The sequence below is a fragment of the Lactuca saligna genome, chromosome 7 (assembly GCF_052625555.1).
Source record: "Lactuca saligna cultivar CGN05327 chromosome 7, ASM5262555v1, whole genome shotgun sequence".
In the NCBI taxonomy this organism is placed as follows: Eukaryota; Viridiplantae; Streptophyta; class Magnoliopsida; order Asterales; family Asteraceae; genus Lactuca; species Lactuca saligna.
The window spans coordinates 4,926,321-4,949,334 of record NC_136423.1 but is presented as its reverse complement, the minus strand read 5'-3'; the positions used below and the strand labels follow the sequence as shown (position 1 = coordinate 4,949,334).

General features: G+C 31.5%; 1 protein-coding gene, 1 long non-coding RNA gene and 4 other non-coding genes across 8 annotated transcripts; 1 reads left to right on the top strand and 5 right to left on the bottom strand.

The window, feature by feature from the left end:
• The first annotated feature begins 2,312 nt into the window (after positions 1–2,312).
• Positions 2,313–4,995, top strand: LOC145006468 (uncharacterized). Of its 3 annotated transcripts, none has more exons than XM_078965548.1 (7): positions 2,313–2,560; positions 3,050–3,374; positions 3,795–3,888; positions 3,977–4,098; positions 4,251–4,409; positions 4,491–4,583; positions 4,717–4,995. In XM_078965548.1, exons 2-7 carry the CDS (start codon positions 3,066–3,068, stop codon positions 4,744–4,746), a joined length of 807 nt encoding a protein of 268 aa, XP_078821674.1. In that variant the 5' UTR covers positions 2,313–2,560; positions 3,050–3,065; the 3' UTR covers positions 4,747–4,995. The 3 variants fall into 3 exon arrangements, with proteins under 3 accessions (XP_078821674.1, XP_078821676.1, XP_078821675.1); XM_078965550.1 differs by having other exon boundaries at positions 2,315–2,560; positions 3,085–3,374; XM_078965549.1 differs by lacking the exon at positions 2,313–2,560 and having other exon boundaries at positions 2,575–3,374.
• An 8,230-nt stretch (positions 4,996–13,225) lies between these two features.
• LOC145005029 (uncharacterized) lies at positions 13,226–22,898 on the bottom strand. The gene is made up of 4 exons (XR_013662490.1): positions 22,742–22,898; positions 15,217–15,288; positions 13,890–14,057; positions 13,226–13,801 (listed from the first exon to the last, which is right to left on the bottom strand). It is a non-coding gene; the product is annotated as an uncharacterized LOC145005029 (long non-coding RNA).
• Positions 22,081–22,174, bottom strand: LOC145007831 (small nucleolar RNA Z221/R21b). The gene has a single exon (XR_013663193.1). It is a non-coding gene; the product is annotated as a small nucleolar RNA Z221/R21b (small nucleolar RNA).
• On the bottom strand, positions 22,268–22,369 carry LOC145007830 (small nucleolar RNA R64/Z200 family). The gene has a single exon (XR_013663192.1). It is a non-coding gene; the product is annotated as a small nucleolar RNA R64/Z200 family (small nucleolar RNA).
• Positions 22,474–22,551, bottom strand: LOC145007672 (small nucleolar RNA SNORD18). Its single transcript, XR_013663045.1, has one exon. It is a non-coding gene; the product is annotated as a small nucleolar RNA SNORD18 (small nucleolar RNA).
• On the bottom strand, positions 22,615–22,699 carry LOC145007829 (small nucleolar RNA Z199). The gene has a single exon (XR_013663191.1). It is a non-coding gene; the product is annotated as a small nucleolar RNA Z199 (small nucleolar RNA).
• Positions 22,899–23,014: the final 116 nt, after the last annotated feature.

The window sequence follows — 23,014 nt, the reverse complement described above, 5'->3', positions numbered from 1 at the left end:
ATGGACAAATATCCCTTATTTTAGACAAATTTTGCTTAAAATCATGAAATTTTGAAGAAATAACTTATCTGGTTAGGCAAATTTTGCTATGAGTTTGAGTATTCTTTCATTAAAAGGTTCATTTGATGACTTATAATATGTTATTTTTGTCCTTTTTCAAGGCTGGACCAAAATGCCCCTGGTGCCATCTTGTTTAATTTTGGGGTTATGGTTGTTGTTGTTGTTTCTCTATTATTTATGTTGGATTTTAGAGTACCGTTTAACCTTCTATTTGTGGGCTGACATATGGAAGTCCTCCTCTTTTTGGTCCAAATGTTGACCATTTATAATATCAAAAAAGCACCATGAGGAAACTACGTTATTATTAGAGGTAAAGTATGTCAAATATGGTAATTATCACGTTTCACATATATGACATTTGCACAGTACAAACAGACATAACAACAAACAAAGATAGATATTGTGAAAGAGTTATCCATATGTACAATTGTTTATAGCAAAAAGTACACACAACCCAATAACTTCAGTTATAGTGTAACCAATTAAGTTTACCATTATACCCCCATTCCTATTTTGTTCCTGACTTTTATGTATTTAGAGATTCTCTTTCCTTTCCTACACCTTTTATTAATCAAACACCGTAACATCTTTCCTTTCCAGCTTGTTTTTTTGAGGAACTTTCTAAACGAAACCATAAATCGTTAAGAATAGGACTTACTTTGGTATGAGAGCAGGAGTAGAAAATTTTATCCTTAAAAGAGCCAAAACGCATAAGTCATGTATGGAGGCAATGATGGGTAAAAGAAAAAAAAAATTAACAAATTGGGGCATAATTCATGAAACATTTACATTAAATAACACTACAACGAATGAGATGTTACCCACGAGGAGCAGAATCGTTATCAGCCAAAAATCAGATTTTTTTTTGAATCATTGTGGTGACCTGGAACTGATTCTTCTGCTAAAAAAGAGATCTTCGTATCTGCACTTGTTCCTTTATATCCCTACATTCGATATTATATCAAATTAGAATAGATTGAATAATGGATGCACATAATAAGCCGACGAAAACTTCAAATTCCACATGTTAAACTTAAAGCCAAAATATGTAGCTAACAAATCGTTTAAGAAGAGCTTTGTTACTTACATTCAAGTAAATTTATGATAAATCTAACAGTAATAAAACTGAAGAGGGGAACCAGTAGCTATGGGAACACTGTGAGATTTACCTAATTATTGAAGAAATTAAACCTTGAAACACCTAGATTTAAGAAATAACGAAGAAGAAATTAGAGTAGATTTTGGTGACTTAATGATGACCGGAAGGAGAAACAATGCAGCATAATAAAATTACACATAAAATAAAGCACCATAAAAATTAAGTTAAGATATGTGGAGAAGAGCGTATTCTGAACGGGAAATAGAAGAGACAAAGGTTAATGATTGTTTCTAATTTTTTTTCCTGATTTTAAGGCATTAGATTCATGATTTGTTGTGATACGATAGATTGTTTCAAAATTTAACTCCCGATTTTAAGGTATTCAAGAATTATTGCATGGGCGGGAAAAAGTTAATTTCAAGATGTATAAAGCTGGAAGAAGCTGTAGAAATGACACGCGGCATTTCAAAAGAGTCTTTTATTATGATTGTAGATGTAGATTTGGAGATATGTGAGATTTAAAAAAAAAAAAAAAAAGATTTTATAACATGTGACTAAGAGTATTCATAACAAAAATATTAACTATATAAAATTTACGAAAGTTCTTCTATCTCAGCGGTATCAGGTGTTGTCATTTTTTTTTTTGAGATTAAGGGTTCAATTTCGTCTTAAACATAGATATATTTAGGAGTAATTTAGGAATATATATTATTTGCCGTTAAGAAAAAAACCATATAAAATATAGACAAAATTAAATATGAAATGCATTAATTATAAAAAATATTTTCCTTAATTAATGCATTTTAGATTTAATTATTAATATTTCTTATAATTATGCCGTTCCGAACAAAAAAAATATTATAATTAATGTTTAGGGTATATATTAGAAAAAAAAAATCATGTTACTGTTAAATAATCTTAAACTACAAATCAACGAAAATAATTAATATAAAATATTTGGTAAATTAACCTATTTTTTTTAATCAAATCTGATTCGTTTTGCACAATTTTGATTGGCAGATTTTAGTTTAAGAGAAATTAAATATATATTTTTTTTATTTTTTCTCTTAATGTATCATAATTGATAAAGTTAACACCATTCCAAAATATAAGTAGGAAGAAATTTAATTTCTGTTATTTTAATGGATATTTTCGATTTAATCGCCCACATCAAAGCTTAGATTTTTCTCAAAGATGGATTCCTCAAGCTCAGTATTTCACCTCTTTTGAAGCCTACTTTAACCCCATTTCTATCGAACCTCAAATCATACTACAATATAGGGCCCCACATGAACAATAAACTTCTGTTACCACAAATTCTTTGATTCAAATCATTCAAAACCTTCGTAGATGGTCGAAACGTCTCGTTGCAAACTATCGATATACCCGAAATTTTTTCAGGTAAATGATTGATTCGTTACCTTCTTGCTCACTGTTTTATATGGATTTTACACATAGTTAGACACTGCGGTGTCGGTTTGTTGTTCATTTAACTGATTGAACTGATAAATCGGATGAAAGTCGCTGTTGTTATCGATGAAATTCGTTGATGAACATAATGATCTTGTGTTGAGTTGGGCATCATTTTATTAGTGGAATTGCGTGGTATTTGATTTGGATTTAGCTTACTATTGAGTAATACAAGTATTAGATACGTTGACAATAGATTGGGCTGTTAGGGATCCTATCATTGAGAGAGAATTAGGGATAGTAACTTCACACCCCTTTTAGTTGGTATAAGAAGAGATACGGTAATTGCTTATTACTACAAATTATATGAGTTTTTGGTCATAGATTTGAATTATCGAATTTTGAGATGATTGGTGGATTGTGAGCATAAGTGATAAGTCTTTGTATCAATTGGTGGCTAACACCATCTACAATATTTAGATTCTTGGCTTGAAGGATGTTCTTGGGTCATACAGATGGGCTGCCAAGGGTGGGGTCTTCAAAGGAATTACCTCTTGCTGACCCTTTGTCTGAACTGAATGGTGATGAATCATGGGAGATACTATATTCTGCCTCTTTTGAAGAATTTGCTTCAAGTATTGTAATGTATGACACTATTATATGGATTTCCATATCACTGATCTTGGTTTTAGCTTGGGGAGTTGGTGTCATCATGCTGCTTTATCTTCCCATGAGATGTTATGTGCTCTCAAAAGACATATCTTCACGACAACTCTATGTTACTCCTTCTGAAGTAGTTTACAAGGTAGTACTTTGAAAAGCTACACTCGAAATTTCAGATTTTCATCTAAGGCTGTTAGTGCAAAAAATAACCACACACTTTCATTCCTCATTTCATTTCTTTCTATTACAACATTGTATTTCTAAGTAGTTTACATATAGCATCCTACTTTCATCCACATACAAAGCAATTTTCACTAATGCAATTGGGTATACTTTTCATAGAATAATAAATTTATAACAATAAGAAAATTTGAAAGTAGAATATTATAACTTAATAGATTTCTCAAAGTACGTTGCCTTTTTAAGAAAGCAATAAAAATTGCAAAGAGGTGATCGAAAATAATGAAAGTCGGATGCTATTATAATATAGAAAAAAAGTAAGCCTTTGATTTATATGGAGGGTAGATAGATGTTAAGGAGAGTTTGGTTTTAATTTTTAAAGGTGTCAAGACCATCGTTTATACCTTTTTGGGGGGTTGTAAATTCCGAAAGGCGTATACCCCTTGCTCGAGCAATAGATATCATTATTGAACAAGGTACTAGTATTACATTACCCTAAACTCCCATCTCACCTCACTTGTTTTATGACTTATTCAGCATGGCAATTATGTAATTTCTTACTAGGTTGCTTGCAAGCCATGTTTGGAATCCATACCTTTAGACTTGAAAGCGTAGCACAAGGGAAAGCTGCTTATGTTGATGAATTACAAATTCAAGGCGTTTCTAATCCTCAACTTTTAAGAAAGGTATTTTTTCCCATTAAGTGGCTGCATAGGTAACACGATGTCTGTCTTGGTGAGAGAGAGATTAAATGGCTATTTTACCCTTACTTTTCTGAAAAAAGTAAATTTCACGCTACATATCATTTTAAAAGTTGAATGAATGCCATGGTTTTTAGGTGATAGTAAAAGAGGCTTCAAAGGTTATACAAATGCAAGATGGTGGTAGTGGTAGGAGTTGGAGACATGGTAGTGAACCAGAAAGTCCAGCTCAGATGAGATCCAGATCTTTTACAGATGGATCAAATTTTTTAAGATCAGCATCAAGAAATTGGAAGGTAATCAATCCACTAATTATGTAATTTTATAGTGTTTAAAAACCAATTAATATTTGTTTTTTTTTTTTTGCCACTTGGAAGAATTCACCTCGACCTCCTTTACAAGAACAGAGAGGGTTGAATCGTACAGATGTCATAATAAACAAAGTGGACCAGCTCAGCAAATCTATCAAGGTACCTTTTTTTTTATTTATTTACCCTTCTAAAGAAAATAGTAATAGTAGTATATTTGTACACAAATATATGACTTGAAACAAAAACAAATTTGGTAATGTTATTTTTGTTTGTTCTGGCTCTAAATTACCAGAAACTGGAGGGGATTGTAGAAAAGACTTAAGCTATCCATGATTATGAAAGCAGGTAGGCGAAAGATTGGAGAAATAGAAAAAGGGGTTTCTTGTGAATTCTAGGGCTCAGATTTTTTGGAAGTGTGTTGGTAGAGCGTAGAATTAAACTTGATGATGTATGATTCATTTATAATGAAATAAAAGAATTAGATCTATTGGGAAAAGGGAGTCTCTTTGTTTTACTTTGATGATGTATAATTCAACATTTTATTTAATTTGATGGTTTATAGTTACATCTATTTGAATCAGCGCTTTCAAAAATTATTTCTTTATAAATATGTATTTACGTTCACTGAATTCCCCAATCATTTATCATATTTTTCTTTGCATGTGAGAACTCATTCTTCAAAGCCATAATCCAGTTACTTACACTTTTAAATATCTCTGTTGTAAATAATCTAAGTTTTTCACTCAAATGTGTATCTATATATCTATATCTATCTAATATAATAAAGATCAAAATACTCTAACTATATTCATTTAAAACCTACAAAAAATTTCAACTTCTTTTTTAATTAACTAGACGAACTCCCACACATTGCGTATATCAAAATTTTGTTGTTAAAATATTGAAAATTTATATATTTAAAATGATTATGCTATTGACATTAATTTTAACATAATAGTTTTTCCACTAATTTTATATTTAAAATCTCAACTATTTTGAACGATATCATTCAGTGGTTTCTATTGTTGCTTGCTCATAAATTAAATTAAATACAATTATCGATTTAGTGTTATTTTTAATAATTATTATGATCGATTAATTTAAATTTTTACTTATACGATCATCTTTTAATTTCGATTATAATGTTTATTTAAAATATCATTTATTTTAGGAAACGTTATGTAATTTATAATTTGATATAATAATTATTTACATTTATTGCTCATTAATTTTAAAATCATTTATCATAAGCTAAAAAAGACTTTCTAAGAACCACTAATTATTATTAAAGCGTTATACATATACTATAATTAAAATGATAAATTAGACAATTTACATTTTAAAAGAAACTTGAATATATCTAATATAATTTATATTAACCATTCAACCACAACATACAACGATTGTATTAAAAAAATATTAACACCAATAAAAATAAAAAAATAAAAAAAATTAGTATATAACAAACTTACAAATTAAAAGTTTTAACATAATAACAATGGCTAGAGAAATTGTCAAAAGGCCTCAAACCAACACAAATCTTTAAGCTTGTTTTATTTGTGAATTTGTATTTGTGTCTACTAAAAAAATTGTCACTTTTACAACAAACTATTCTTTAAATGTTTATTAAATATATTATATAAGTTATAAAACCTTTGAGTGTTTAATTATTATTAAGAGATTTTTGAGTGATATTAAACACTTAAAAATCATAATATATATATATATATATATATATATATATATATATATATATATATATATATATATATATATATATATATATATATATATATATCAACATGCATTTAATGTATAGAAACAATATTATCCCAAGAAATATCCACATTGCAATTACCTTGTTTTTTTAACTATTCATATTTAAATTACAAATCTCATCAAACATATAAATTTTTTGGTGCGCAAAACCTACTTATTTACTATAAATATAGCTACAATGTGTATAAATTAGAGAAAAATAAAAAGTCATCACCAATTAATAACTATAAGTAAAAAAAAAATGAGTTGTAGTAATCAATTACTTTAAATTTGAAATCATAAGTACTTATAAAGTAGAAAACTATTGATTTGTATTGGAAGTTTCAAAATCAATTTGGTACAAGTAAATTTGCCTATGTTATATGATAGGCTAAGCAAATATCCGCGCGTTACGCGGAATAAAATTATATAGTTAACATATTAGTGATAATATGCCTTTGAAAATATTTTTGTCGTTTATATTAACTAAAAAATAATTATGATTAAATTTAGATATTTAGTTAATGTAACATTATAATTAATTTGAACAATACATAATATAACACTTACTAAAATCAAATATTTTAATGTCATCTGCTCACTATTTACATGTGCATACAATTAGTTACTAAAATTGAATCTTTTAATGTCATCTACTTACTAAAATTGAATCTTTGGAATTGTAGGTTGGCTTCCTCCACATGGTGCAAGGTGTTTGTGTGGGTAGATGAGGAAAATTTTGATTGGAGTGATGATAGTCGACTTCAACCAGCTAAAAGATTTATTATAGTTGCTGGGTTGTGGGTTCTTTGGTGATTTCAGAATGAATTTTTTTATTTTTGAGATAAACTTATGTTATGTCAAGTGATGTTTGATAGTATAATTGATTATTCGTATTTGTGGTTTGTTAGTAGGAATACTCAATTTGGGTGCCTCTTAAACTTGTGCCACATGTGGGGAAATTTTTCCTGAAAACCTCTATGGGGGCTGGGTTTGCCCTGCAAAGGAGCTCGAATCCGGAATGCTCGTTGAAATATGCGTGTACGCTTCTGTTTAATGATTTTTCGTTTCCAAAAAAAGTAGGAATACTAAAATTAACGTTAGTTGGAGCAATTGGCTCTAAAATCCTTTATTTGCCAATTCTATGTAATTAGTTTTAGCCACCGACTAATTTCAAAAAAATTTAAGCTGTTAATAAAAATCCAGAACATAGATAAGCCAAATTTTAGAAACCTAACACATGCACAAAATCAATTAGGATGCTATCAACGACACTTGAAAAAATATAACATAATGACATAATAGTAAGACTAAGAGTCTGTTTAGTTAGATAGAATTAAATGAATGGATGGGGTGATGAAATTTATCGTTATTATTATTCCATTTAAATGTGTGGATGCTTTGTGTTAAAGGATTAAGTAATAATACATATTGTTTGTTATGCATATAAAAAAGAATGAAATTAAATAATAATGAAATATATATATATACATATATATATATATATATATATATATATATATATATATATATATATATATATATATATATATATATATATCATTTAACAAGCTAGATTACATTCAAGACTATTTATAGAACAAATAAAGAGAATAAAGAATTCAAAAGTTATTTGGATCAACAAAGCATTGTTTTCATCATCTTATCATTAGGATAGTAAGTAGGAGTAATATAAAATTAATGAAATAATAAATAAAATATACAACGAATTTAACTAAACCACATTAAAGAAACCCAAAAATAACATTATCTAATTGGTTGCAACTTTTGTTTGAAGAGAAGGAGCTCATGGCCTAACTATTGGGGTCCCAAAATCAAGAAAAACTAGTTGAGATAATGGCTAATATGGAAGAATATTTTTTGTCCCATATTTGTAGAAGGTTGAAATGTTAAGTAGTCTCAAACCTATAAAAAGGAGTTAAAGGTTTTGGTGTCAAAGTGCCCGATCAAATTCACTTTTTGTAGTTGATTCTTTGTTTTTCTTCTCTTACTTAGAGTGTAGAACGGTGTTTGTAAAATCATTGGAGAATGTATGTGTAGGTAGGGGCTTGAGAGATTAGTCTATGTGAGTGTAACGACCAACATACACTCATTCGTTTTATAGAGGCTAGTCATTTTTACTTGATTTGGTAGTTTTCTATGCAAAACAAGTCCATTAAGACAAATTGGGTTTTTATTGCAAAAGTTAAAGTAGAGTTAGTCAATTGTATGGGGTCTCCCTAACAGTAGTTCCTCTTATTATAAAAAAAAACATTAGATTTAACAATTGTATGGGATCTCTCTAACAGTAGTTCCCCATTAATTCCTTTTTGGTATTATTTTCCAACCCCCTTTACTTAAGTTGTGAAAGCCTTGCTTACATGTTTTGCTTCTCAATTAATACAGCCTAAAAAAATAACTCAAAATTAAATTCAAGAAATATAATCCTAAAAATATGATTTTTAAACTTAATAATGATTACCTGAAGAGTATATTCTTTTTCTTCACATAAATATCTAATCGTATTATAATCATATGATAGTTCATTCACAATTTTCTTTTCTGATCTCCACATTTTTTTTAATGTCTTCATTTATTCTTGCATGTTCATTTCCTTCTTTTGTTTCTCATTTAATTCTTCTGATAGAGCTAAGTTACCATATTAAATAAATAGCAAGTAAATTACCAATATATTAATAAAACTAAATTTCAATTTCAGTCCTTATGTTTTACTCAAAGTTGAAAATTTGGTTCATTTTTTGAAATCTTCTCTACCTCGTCTTAAGTTTTCATTTGTTGTCAGAGGGACTACATCTGCAACAAAGTGAAAACTTAAAGATGACTTCAGTAACATTTCAAAACATAGGGAATATACTCCATTAATAAAGAAACCAAATTACTCACTTGCTTTATAGTTTTTTCACATTCTTCAATAGCTTTTGACAAATTTTGTACACCAACATCTGCATTTGGGGGATTTGGTCAAACTTGTTTAATTTCAAACTTAAATACATGCAAGATGACAACAACTCTCGTCTTGAAAAACATAGCAGTTTTACTGCTACCCAATTGCATTATTTCTCTTAATGCAGTAGAGTGTATATATTCTTTTGGAACTGAGTGAAAAAAGTGAACCTATCTATGCAAAAACAAAAAATTGTGTATACGGTGTGTATATATATATATATATATATATATATATATATATATATATATATATATATATATATATATATATATATATATATATATATATATATATATATATATATATATAATAGGAAAATTATATATAACCACATTTTATTCGGAATGAAAATTATTACTTACCCCACGTTTATTAAACCCAAGTATCATGTATGATTTTTTCAGGTAATAGTCCAATGGGGTCATCATTATTGCCAACACTAAAGAAAGTCGAATACCCATATGGAAGCATCCTTATGATCCTAAAAAAATTGTTGTCTTGCATCTATTTTTTGTTAGATTTTCCTATACAAGCAGATGAAGGAATTGATTATTATAACGTCCGCGTTTCTCGCTAGGCATTAGTTATAAAAGATCAAATTATGTCGTTCGACGATTGTAACCTTTTATGAATAAATGAAAGAGAACTATTTGAATAAATGTGTTTATATGTTAATTGGATGGATATTGTGTGTATATAATATCAGTGTAAAAACGTATTTTAAAAGTTAATAAATAGGGTTAAAATAAAATTTTTTTAAAAAATAAGATATTAATTAGGATAAATAGTCTTGATGAAAGTTGACGTAGTCATGATGATGATCTCAGGGATATAAGGAATACTTAAATCTGATTTCCTATGAAGAAGTTATGATTCGTTAAAGTTTCTCGTTCAACTCTATACGACAAAGTATGTCGTAAATAGTGAATCGGAGATTGATTGCTTATTAGCTTAAGTAATCTAAATGGATTTTTTAGTAATCATAAAAGCTAGAGCATGCATATAGAGGACGTCAAAATCTGAGTTAATATGAGGAAATTATGATTTTTCGAAGTTTCAGCGCAACAGTGTGGACATAAAAATTGAAACTAAAATCGGTTTATTGTTAGCCAAAACAATCAAAATGAGAGTTGGAGATCTCGTGAATAGGAATCTGTCGATATAAAGACAGTCAAGAAAGGAATTTGTATGAAAGAGTTATGATTTTTATACGATTTTTAACAATCTTAGCTTATAAAAATCTAACTTTAAAAATAAAGTGATAATTGATCGATGAAGTCTAAATAAAAGTTGTAGTAGTCGTCGATAGCTAGGTGTGGATATAATAAACATAAAAAATAGAGCTCGTATGAGAAAGATACAATTTTTGGAAAAAGATTAAATTTTGATGCGCGCTTCTAGAAGGGGCGATGCGAACCATAAAAAATGTGACACATGGCTACAAAGCAGAGAAACGATGTCATCATAGGGCATGGTGTGTCTCCCGAAATTCTATATAAAGGCTGCAATTTGGCTCATTTGCTCCCACACTTAGATCTCTTTCTCTCAAAATTACGGTTCCTTATCAAATATGAAATTTCCCTACCTCCGATATGATCTTACCAGGTTATTCCTTATTAGCTATATATCAATATTCATCGGGATCGTTGAAGAATCTAGACTATCGTTATTATAGTCATGACAATTATGAAACAAAGACTAAGACTTAGTGATATCCACATCTAGGTCTTTTGAAAGGAAAAGTGAAGGTGTTAGGCAAAGCGTTGCCCTAATCACAAGTCATCCACTTTAACAAGTGGGTACATAGTTACTTTCATCTTACACATAAATATAAAGTATTTAGATAATTACATGCTATATGTGCTTATTATTTGTGTTCATGATATATGTGTTAGATGAAATAATATGATTTTTACTTGATTTAATCGTATACGTATTTATACTTATAAAATATTGAGTAGAAAAGGGTTGAGAAAGAAATAAAAGAAGGGTGAGAGGCCATATATTGTACTATTTTACAACTAGAAACTAGTCATCTAATAGAGTATAGATAACGACCACCGATTATTATAGAGAGTCTGGTGGAACACTACAAGCTCGCCACATGTAGGTGTTCATGATCATGATTTTCAAGGAAAATGAAAGAATGTTCATTCGGGTACTCTATCCTTTTCATGGTTTCCTTTTTGGTATATATTTCTATGGAATCCCTAAAGTAGTATTGTTTACTCATCACTTAAAGTGATCCTTTAGGACAGTTCCCTCGAGATCATCATTTTAGGATCATGAGTGAGAGTAACAAGAATGGGTAATCGGCTTAATTATTTGGTGTGAATTATATATTTAAAAGATTTAAATATATTATTGTGGGTTGAAAATCTTATGTGCTTACCAGGCTCCCAGGCCTGACCCACTCATTTTCTTTGTATCACAGGTAGTGGTACGAATGTTAAAGGAAAGTGATGTATGAATCTACTGAGAGATTCGAGGAATTTAGGCCATTAGTATAATAAGTTGTTGTAAGACCTGTAAAGACAAGTTTATGCGTATTTGTTTATGAAAAGAGGAAAAGCCTCCAGTATATGCATTAAGGAAAAAAAAAACTTATACATTACAAGATACAAAGGGAACCACCCTAATAGGAAGACAAGTCATTAGTTAGTCCTCGAACTGTAACATAAGTAAGAAAATTACACAGACAAATACTAATACTCATAATTCCCATAAGCCAAAAGACCAGAAAGTCGCACAAGCCCCTCCTCCCATAAGCGTTATTAAGCAACATGATCACTATTATTGATTGGAGGCCAGTTGCTAGGCCTTGGGATTTTCTAATTTTTAAACACTTCTTCCACCGGGATAGACCATTTAAGAGAAACTCCACATAAACGAGCTTTCAAATTGTTGAAGACTTCATTAGCAAGTTTAGCGTGGGGAATTCTATTGCCATTATGATAGCGTGAGTTCTTTTCCTTCCATATAAAGTATATCGTCGCAGCCAGAGTAAGTCTCTCAATATCTACTTGGATGTGATTTTTCCGAAGGCGAGGAATTTGATACTCAATAATTTGTTTCAATCTGAAGTCCGGGATTTGGATGTTACACACATTACACACTTTGTTCCAAACCTCTCTTGAATACTGACACTCAAAGAATAAACAAGATGTCGAGTCAGGTACCATCTTGCAAAACAGACACTACAGATTTGCCGAATTTTGTCATATATTCATTCGCTCATGAGTCATCAATCTGTCGTGTATGGCTAGCCAGAAAATAAAAGCATGGCTTGGAATGTTAAGCTTAAACTAAACCACCTTATACCAAGGAACAACCGGGCTAATTATTCTAATATCCTGCCAAACTTGAGTAGGAGAGAACTTAACATTCCTTCCTTCAAGATCCCGCCAATAAACCTCATCGTCTTTGTTGTGTTGAAGATTAGGGATACCCTGAAGTTGGAGATTAGGAAACCACAAGTCCCATCCCCAAGGCCACCACGAACTAGGATTACTGCAAAACTGTTGCAAGGTGAGCTCACTTGAGAGTCCATGAAGGTTCCTCTCATATGTCGGGATAATGTTAATCAAAGGGCCACCTGCATGCCAATTGTCATACCATAGGTTAATGCTAGTTCCATCCCCTTACACACTTTGGGCCCTGGGTGGTCGCTCGGGTTGCCCCGTCTGGACCGCCCTGTAGGGTTTGTGAGATGACTTATGCTTATGTTTCCTATATAAGTTATGACATCCAAAGTTTTTAAAATATTAATAAAAACGTTTCTACGGAAATGCTTTGATATTGATTTTAGCTCACATCAATAATGTTTTGGGATAAATTTCGCACTAATAAAACAATACTCTATTTTAAATGAGCATACAATAAAAAGGTTTTAATTGGTAGTAAAATTCGGGATGTCACAATTATAATGAAATATTTTCACTAGTAGGATCTTCAAAACTGCATTGTATTGATGCTCAGGTCTTACCACATACCAATAACGACCAGGTACATCTAATTCCCTGTCACTTTTAGCAAAATTTATTGCAATTTGTTTTGGTAGATTCACTCCAAAAAGTGCACAAAACTTAAAGATTCTTAAAATGTCTGAATGAATACAATAAAATTAGAAAATTTAAAGAAACAGATAGATAACTAACACGCATGTCTCTGGTTTAGTAACAAATCCTGTTTCAACCAATATTTGCAATGCTGACAACCGAGCAACATTGTTATTTCCAACCGAATAGTTACCCAAGATCAATGTTGTAAAAAATGTTCGACGTTTGCTAGTTGATGGGATGGGGCTAAGGGATTAATCGGCTAAACAAGGATTAATCAGAGACCATTAATTGCTAATTTGTTTAATTTAAAAAAAAAATATGACTAATATCATTACAAGGTTCGTAAATACCACTAATATAATAACAAAATAGGTTAATATGATTAATACAACAGTAATCATTCGTAAAATAGTTTCTATTGAGATAAAACTTTTCAAAGTGTTAACATTTCATCGTTTTCTACCAATTCACTCATTGTGTCTGCATTGATTAATTGTTGGCACCCTCTAGTCAGTCAAGTAGCGCATATGGATTAATCGGATCCTAGTCAAGATTTTTACAACACTGCCCAAGATATAACCATATTGTAACTGCCAAATAACTTATGTAAGAATACATATATTTAAAAGAACAAAAAATAGTAATACACTAATCATGTTGTAATTGCATAACACGTACCTGAATCTATGAAGACTGAACAAACATTGGGTCTGCAATGGCATCATCTGACTCGTAATTTTTTTAAAAGTTAATTTGTGTTGTGAAATTTCTCCTTTACTTCAATCCTTTGACTCAAAACTGCCAAAAGATCTCCATTGTACTTGTCATCTAATCCAATATACTCCTCTATTGACACCAAAACCATTTGTCAAATTACTATGTTCGAACGTATAAGAATTTAGAGTAAGTTACATTTTTGGTTCTGGTATATAACTGATTTTTCATTTTTGTTCCCATAAAGGTTATCTTGCAGTTTAGTCAATATTTATGGTTTTTGAAATGTTTCTTTCTCGTTGTTTCAAGTAAAGTGACTATAGGTGTTAAGTCCGAAATTGAATATTTTTTTCAGTTTTGGTTCTTATTCCAAGGTGTTAGGGACCAAAATCAATATGAAACCTTGAAATAACAACCAAAACTAAAAAGGGATTCAATTATAGGGCAAAAAAATGTTAGAAATCAAAGGGACCATTTTAGTAAATTACTCAAAATAAAATGAATACCATTTTTAGGTTATGGTGATTTAGAGGCTATAACAACTTTGCAAGACTCGTATAAACTAAAACTTGAATATGTTGACAATTTGATTTTTTCAGCAAGCTCCTCAACAACATTAGCAACATTTGTTGTTGCCATGCCATATCCTATTTCTTTAAAAGTTACATCCAAGAAATACACTTGGGTAGTGTTTCATTCTATTCTTTTCGGATTTTAGTAAATTACACAAATAAATTCTTATAATGTTTTCTTCATTTAACTTTGTGTTATATACCTGCAACGTTTGATAAGAGCATGGGAACTAATATACCTATGTTTATCATACATGTCACCAAGCAAATCCATTAGTGAATATTTATCATAATACATTCATTATGTTGAACATGATTGCGATATTGACCCTAATGTGAAGCATTGAACACATCAAATCCACTATAGGCTAGCCCACAATACATTATTCCAGGGATAGTATGTCATGGGCTAGCTTTTACCAAACATTTTAATGCATTTAATGTGTTCAATGCACATACATGCACATCAGGTTTAGTATTGGAATTATTTTCAACATCATGAATGTATCCTAATAAATATCAACCAATGGCTTTGCTACATGGCATGCATGCTGCACATAAGTACATTAGTTCCAATGCTCTTATCAGATGTTGTTTGTATATAACTCAAAGTTAAATGAATAAAACACGATAAGAGTTTTTTTTTTTTTTGCATTCCCAACAATAACATGTACCCTTCACCATGATGTTTTATAACATCCACTAAAGCAATTACTTACCACAAATGTTGACGAACACGCCCTAAAAGAGAATCATACTTGCTCCAACCAAATTTGCAATAACCAACACCCCTTTGGTAAAATATACAAAGAACCAAATTAGTGAAAATGAATATCAAGGTAGTAGAAAGCAATTGACATGGTAATAATAGTGGTTGTAGTGAAACCAAATACTAAAAAGGTAAGAAACAACTATATTGATTTGATTTCATAAAACTTAATCAACATACTTGGTTCATATCAATGGCTTTTAGAGTTTCATCACGAGTAAAACTTTATGGCATGATTTGATTTCAGGTTTCCATTCTATAATATTAAGTGGTCATGGGAGCTTCATGCTATATATCTTCTGTAACAACACCATGTCATAAACAATTATCATCGAGATCAAGCCATTGTAGTGAATTTGGTGAGTTCATTGTTTGGTAGCTTACCTTGTTAAACCTGTTGACTACTTTGACTAAAACGGATGAGTTCATAAGAGTTTTAATTGAGAAATAAATTGTTTTTCTTGTAAAAGCGGTAAAGGGATTCCAGAAAATCCAATATTTTCCTTGAAAAGTGTGTTGTAAGTTTCCATGTTATAAAATTGTGCATCCTAGAATTCCCAATAATTTCCTTCCATAATCTCCAAGTGTATATAAGTTATATAAAATTAAAGTTAAATAAACCGTCGAATGTAATGGGTCTGCTCTAGGCACACAACCAAACAAGGAACAGGAAATAAAGCGGACCCACCAATTCTAAGTCGATCACGACTAAATTCTATATAACTCTAGCATATACCCTTAATAATTATGGCTGAAAACTAACAATTCTAGATAGAATGTAGTCTTAAAAACCAAAGACCGAGACTGTGCCTATCATAGTTCATCAAGTGGTGGTAGTGGACATAAACTATACATATCATAATTCACCAAATAGTGGTAGTGATAGTAAACATGAATTATGCATATTATAGCTTATCCAAAAGTGGTGGTGGAAGTGAATATAAACTATACATATCATTATTCACCAAATAGAGGCAGTAATAATGAACATGAATTATGCATATTATAGTTTATCCAAAAGTGGTGGTGGAAGTGAACATAAACTAATCATATCATAATTCACCAAATAGTGGTAGTGATAGTGAACATGAATTATGCATATTATAATTTATTCAAATTGTTTGTAATGTAATGCAACCTAACTATACCTACTATAGTTAGCGTATTTGTTGGTAGTGTACACTTATTATAATTTATTGTAACTACTAGTAGTAGTGGCAAACCTTGGTATATGATTCGTATCTACAAGATAAGGTAAATAATATGTACTATCATTCACATGTATTGAATTAGTACTATCCTTGTCATGTTTTACCAAATGTTTGTATGTAACGGATGTAAACTTTGTTTATGACAATTTATTATTTCACCATACATAATATAGTAAAACCATTTGTTTTCTGATTTATGTCTACATACTAAGACAAAATGACACATAATGTAATAATAATATATAATCACATAATGATACACACCTTGCTCAACAAGTTACAAGGTGTGAATGAAAGTTGTAAGTTGTCAATTTGTTTTTAACATTTCTGTACTGTTTTGAAAAAATCCCAGAAAAATCATACGAAGTCAAAAACTAAATCCGTAAACTCTAAGAGTTTAGAAAATGTGTTTAGTTTGTTCATAAACTTTATCATGATTGTTAGATGTCTCTAACTTGTGTGAATTGTCCATATTCATTTTAAAGGTATAAACCTAAACTTATTGCATCTAATGTAGTTTTGAAATCTAAAATGTTTAGGTTGACCAAAACAGTCGATGAATGGAGTTAAACTTTCCTGATGAAAGTTGTTAGAAAAGTTTAGTTGTGTTTTTGGTGTTTTAACTTGTATTTCCCCCATAAAACTTAAGAAAACATGAAAATATAAGGGGTATAAACTCACCTTGTGTGATTTCAGTGGATAGATGTTGAAGAAAGGAAGTATTCAACTAAAGAAAACTTAGAATGTTGCTAGAAGATTCGAAGATCAAAAGTAGAAGGAAGGCCTTGGAAAATGCCTTGGAAATCTCGAAATTGAGAGAGAAGAGTTGAGAGAAAAGTGTTTGATCTTTTGGTGAAAGGACTATGAAGTCACTAGAAATGGTGGGAAGGGGTGTGGGTTGGTCATAGAGTGGGTATGGATGGTTGTTTGTGTCATAAACTAAAGAAAAGTCAACACTCCACCTCTTGTACTTCACCCACTCTTCTTGGATAAGATTTATCCCCAAAAACGTGATTAGTTAATAAATATAGAGCCTTATATGTTAAAACAAAGTTTTGGGTGAAAATCTCACGCTAAAATGATGAAAAACGAGTTTAAAATGAAGTCGTAGTCGAAAACCGGGTGAAATTTGCCTACCTGCGAGACCTCTTGGTTTTGGGACAAGGTTCAGTCCTAATGTTGTTGGGCCCGAAAGTGAAACGGAGCGAAAGAGGTAAGAGGCGAAGGCGAAGGTAGGGTTCGGTGCTCAGGCAAGGTTCGGTCCGAAGGGACCTTCGGGTTCAGTCCTTGTGAGGCTCGGTCTGGCAAGCAGGTTCGGTTCTTGGGACTTTGGGTTTGGTCCTTGGGGTCTCGGTTCTTCAGTAGTTCGGTCCCTATAGGGACCTTCGGCCCTAAGAGGGCTCTGTCCCTTAAGAGGGCTTTCGGATCCTTAAGTCTATTTTACCCGTTTATACCCCATTTTAAGCGGTTTTTGACCCGGTTAAAGGTTTGGAGACCCGAATGATTACTAAAAGTTAAAGAAACTTTTGAGAGAGATTTTTAATAGAGAGAGATAGAGTGAAAGAGATTGGGAGAGGCTTCTTTTGTGACCCCTTTAAGTGCTTGGCTACGCAACGCAAGGTTCGTAAGTCCCATTTAGTCATGTTTAAGGATCTTACACACTCCCAATGAGTATGCAACATTGTTTTATCAGTTCGGTTCATTACTCTATTTTATCTCTGTTGTTACTACTACGACTGCTTCGTGTTGTGGTCAGTACGTAATAGCACCATGAATGCTCAAACAAATTTTATGACGAAACTTGTAACATAAGTCCTACCATTTTGTTTATAATCGCTAGGTGTGAACTAGTCGTATATCATTAAAATCGCAAAGGGAATCAAATGAGTGACCCCATCTTAAGCCCACAACCAAACAAGGAACATGAAGTAAGACAGAATTATACATTCTAAGTTCATAGAATCTTAATGAAATAGGGTCATAACATTTACACTAACCATCATAGATTCACTAGTATAAACCCCATGTTTTTATATAGGTGATAAGACTTTTTCAGGTTCATCGTGTTTGCAAGATTTATGGTTGATAAACCTTAAATTGACACTAGTTCTAGAAAAGTTTAATTCTACAAATACGACTAGACCAAACAAAGACTTATTTTACCAATTTAAAAGATAAACTAAGGGGTAACTTATGAAAAAATAACTTATTAAGGTTTCACCGGAATAAATTATTTTTATCCAAACACTTTTTAAATTATAGTTCCTAATAAGTTGTTTTAAAAAAGTTAGCCAAACACCCCCTAAGTTTTAAAAAATAACCAACAATTATGTGCCTTAAAATAATGGATTATAAAAATTTCTAAAGGAGACCTAAAAACTAAAATATATTTTTATAGGGCCGCATATATTCTTTATTCGATCAAAATCAAGATAGGTAAAAACTAAAAGAATATCATAATAGTGCATATTTTCCTAACTTAGGCCCTGTTTGATATTGGGCTGACCGAGTTGGCTCGGACCTTTTTTGCTGACTCGGTCAACAAAATGTGTTTGATAAACAATTTTCATCGATCTGACTCGGAAAGATGCATCTGACCCGAAAAGGAAATCAAATTCGGCTGACTGGGGAAAAGAAGAAAAAATTCCACGCATACCCTTCCCCCTAACGAAGCGCCTCCTTTCAACTCCTTTCTTCTCTCGCAACACCAGCAAGCACCGATCGAAGGTTTCTCATCAGGTAACATTTTATAAAATGGCAAAATTGATAGCTGGAACATGTTTTTACTGATCGAAATTGGTCTAATTGGTAGTGCCAAATTTACATTTGGGATCGCTAATTTGGTGTTTGGATCACCGATTTGGAGATTGGCACATCGATCGGAAAAAAAAAAAAAAAAAAAAAAAAACTGTGCTTCACCTCTTCAATTTAGTTTCTGACTTCTGATGTTATGATTAATGCTTCTAATACATTCAATTGATTATATATTCCATATTTTTGTACTCCTATTCTACAATTCCTTTAATTGCTTATATCACAATTCCATTGTTACCACTTTTGTTCCAATTTTGCTTCCCTGTTTGAAGTTGTTTGAAGTATTAGTTGCTGGAAATTTGGTTTTAAGTGTTAGAAGTTCTATTTTTGTTTGAAGTACCAATTGCTGGAAATTTGATGTATTGTTGATTTGTTTTTTTATTTATGACATTTTTTGAGTAGGGGTATTTTAGGTACAAAAATATTATATGTATATTTTATTTATGATATTTTCTAAGCAGGGGTATTTATGACATTTTCTGAGCAGGGGTATTTTAGCACACCAATACACCACATCTCCTCCGTTGTTAAAGTTTGTCTCCCTAGACTCCAACCATCTTTGGTTTGATTGTGACTGTTTGGACAAAATTGCAAAAATGGTCCCTGTGGTATGCAAATTTTTGTGTTTTAGTCCAAACAGTGATTTTTTTGGTTTCATAGTCCTTTTGGAATGGTTTGTATGTGAAAATGGTTCCTCCGAAAATTGAAATAACTATAATACCCTTGGGGTATTTATTTTTCATTTTTCTTTCATTATTCTTAAAATTTAATATTTATTTACTTATTTTAACAATTAAAAAGATAAAAAAGGTCCCACCTCTCCCTCTCTCTCTCTCTCTCTCTCTCTCTCTCTCCCTTAAAAAACAAAGCAGCAACCAGAGGTTGTTGGCCTCCGTTGCAGTCCTACTTCTTCCTTCTTTCTCGACAACAGACAAACCTAAATACCTCTGGAGAGCATCATTTCTAGCTGCACCCACTATCGGTCGAAAACAACTCGTCGACACCCCTAATCGCTAAGTGAATCTCGTGAAAAACCCACCGGAAGTTTCCCCTATTTCATGACTGTTTTCAACCTCCAACAAGATCCCTCATTGATCCATCTATTTTAATTTGAGATCCACAAGTTATCCTTCCCGTTTTTTTGTCGAAATCAAGCCAAAACAACCAAGAACAATTACCACACGCCACCGTGGTCGGCGGTACGTAGAGCAAAGGCACAATTGCTCCGGTGGAATTTTTCAATTGAAATCAGATTTCCTAAGTTCTTAACATGTTGTTTTCCATTATATGTGTGTAGATTGTCTCCAAATCATCCCGTTTAAAAAGTTTGAGTTTGGAATCGGTTTCAGATTTCTCGATCATTCCGAGTTTTCATCTTCTAAGTTTTCACAGAGGTTTTTTCTTTTTATGTGATGTAGGTCTTGTATCTGATTTCTTGTTCATCCAGTCACAATCATGTACAGATTCAATATCAATGGAGTTATTATCGGGTTCCACCGTGTAGATTGGAAAAGAAGCTACTTCAGAAACATCTCCTATTCTTATAGATGGATGAGCCACGTCAAAGGAGAAATACGTAGGACGATGGTGCTCCGTTGTTGTTCCTGTTACAGAGTTGATGAGTTCCCCACCCACATCAGGACGGTGCAACGGTGGAGGTTGTGGAGGGATGTTAGTGGTGGTGAGGTTCTGAAGACCGAATACAAAAAGAAGGGGAAGCAGGTGAAGAAATAGCATTTTGGTTCCAATGATCGACGGCATAGCAGTGGAGAAGGCAAAGCATGAATCCAACGGTATTTTAGGGGTTGTGTGTGTTTGGAGAGAGAGAGAGAGAGAGGTGGGTCCCATATTTTTTATTAATAAAACCTTAAATTAAATAGAAATAAACATATAAAACCCCAAAAATCACAAGCAAACTACTTTAAAAGGACCACCAATCCAAAAAAATCACTGTTTTGACTAAAACCCCAAAAATTTGCATAGGAACCATTTTTACAATTTTGTTCTTTATGATTTATAAAGAAGAAGAGGTAATGCTTTTTGAATTTTAAGTAAAGTACCTCTAGGTGGTTAATTGTTTTTGTTAGGTTCTCCTTTTATTAGTTTTTAATTGATTACTTTCGTTTTTTATTTGTTTTTTAATTTATATTTGAAGGTTGCTTGTTAGTATATATGCCATCTCCTCCTGCAACATTGATGTTTTAATTGTTTTTTAAACGCATTCAACATAAATATTAATATTAATATTTTTTAAATTAAAATTGTTTGGTGATAAGTATCTTTCTAAATATTAATGTTTTAGGATGTTGGTTTGGAATGAGGGTAAAATCATTATTTGTCATTAATCAACATATCCAATAGATGTTGAATCAAACAATATGATTTCTTATTCAGTCAGGATTTCTTACCAGAAAGAACTTTTTCAATCAAATGGGCCTTAAAATTACTGCTAATGTTTGTTTAAACTAGCTTTTATATATTTATGTTTTTCAAGGTTTAATGATTTGAAACTCATACTTTGTTTATAAGCTGTCATTAATGGTTGTTTGTTTCGTCACTGAATGGTTTAAGTCATGTTTGATGATAAAGAGAAGGACCATCAGAAACCAAAAATTTATCCCCAAATGCTAGTTAAAGCCATACGGTCCGCATCATGGTTTGATATCTCCTTAGAGAAATCCCATCATCTGGATCCTCTCTTGTTCAATCACAGTCAACAAAAAAGTAAAAAGGAAAATATCATTTATCAAACAAAAATAGGATGATATTTTAGTTTAGAATAAAAGAATGGGCTCAGATACAAAACATGGGTAATGAGAAAGTTTGTCGATCACAATGAATATCAGAGTGGTGCATGACTTTCCTAGTTTATCATCACTGCCCTCTATCTATCAATCAAACCTTTGCACAAACAAAATACAACTCGGAATACGTTGAAGTTAGCTTTTAAATCAAAGTACTTCCAAATTTTACACACAACTGCTCAGACTTATGAACTTAAATCTCATTGATTCCTTTATTTAAAGGAATCTCTGAAGTCTGACATGTGATTGGTTTCATAGATCATCAAAGCAGATAAATTTTAACAAAACAGACATAACACACTGGATTTTGAAAAGCCAAAACAATAAAAATACGCCCAAAGTAATGAGAAAAGGAAATAAGATCGAATATGGAGAATGGAGATCAGAGTTTGGTTAATAAGTTGTCGGTCACGGTAAATTCAGAAACACGGACCAATGAATTGATCATCATATCTCCAATTACACGAACGATGAACGTAAATATGAATAAGATCATAAGCACAAATCTAATCAATTGCTCAACATCAGAGACTTAAATACTATAAGTAATCACGAACACATAATTCGATCATTTTGTTGCAGTTATTTCTCTCATCACTTGACGAACAGAACAAGAATAATATCTATCTAAAAACATCCAGATTACCTGTAGACAGTAGAGCACGCTTTGCCGCGGGTGTCTTGATAAACCCTAAAACACTGTATGAGCTGATGAAAGATGAAAACGCCGGTGGTAGGTTTTATAGAGGAAACGTATGGTTTATGGTGTAAAACTGTGAATGAAAGAAACCCTAGACCCTGTTGATAAGTTAGACTGGGCTTCTGGCCCACTGTAACCTGTTGCATTTGAACCAATTTTATTTTTTAGAGTGATAAAGCGTAATAGATTAATACGACGAGTTTTATGTAGGGGTGAGCT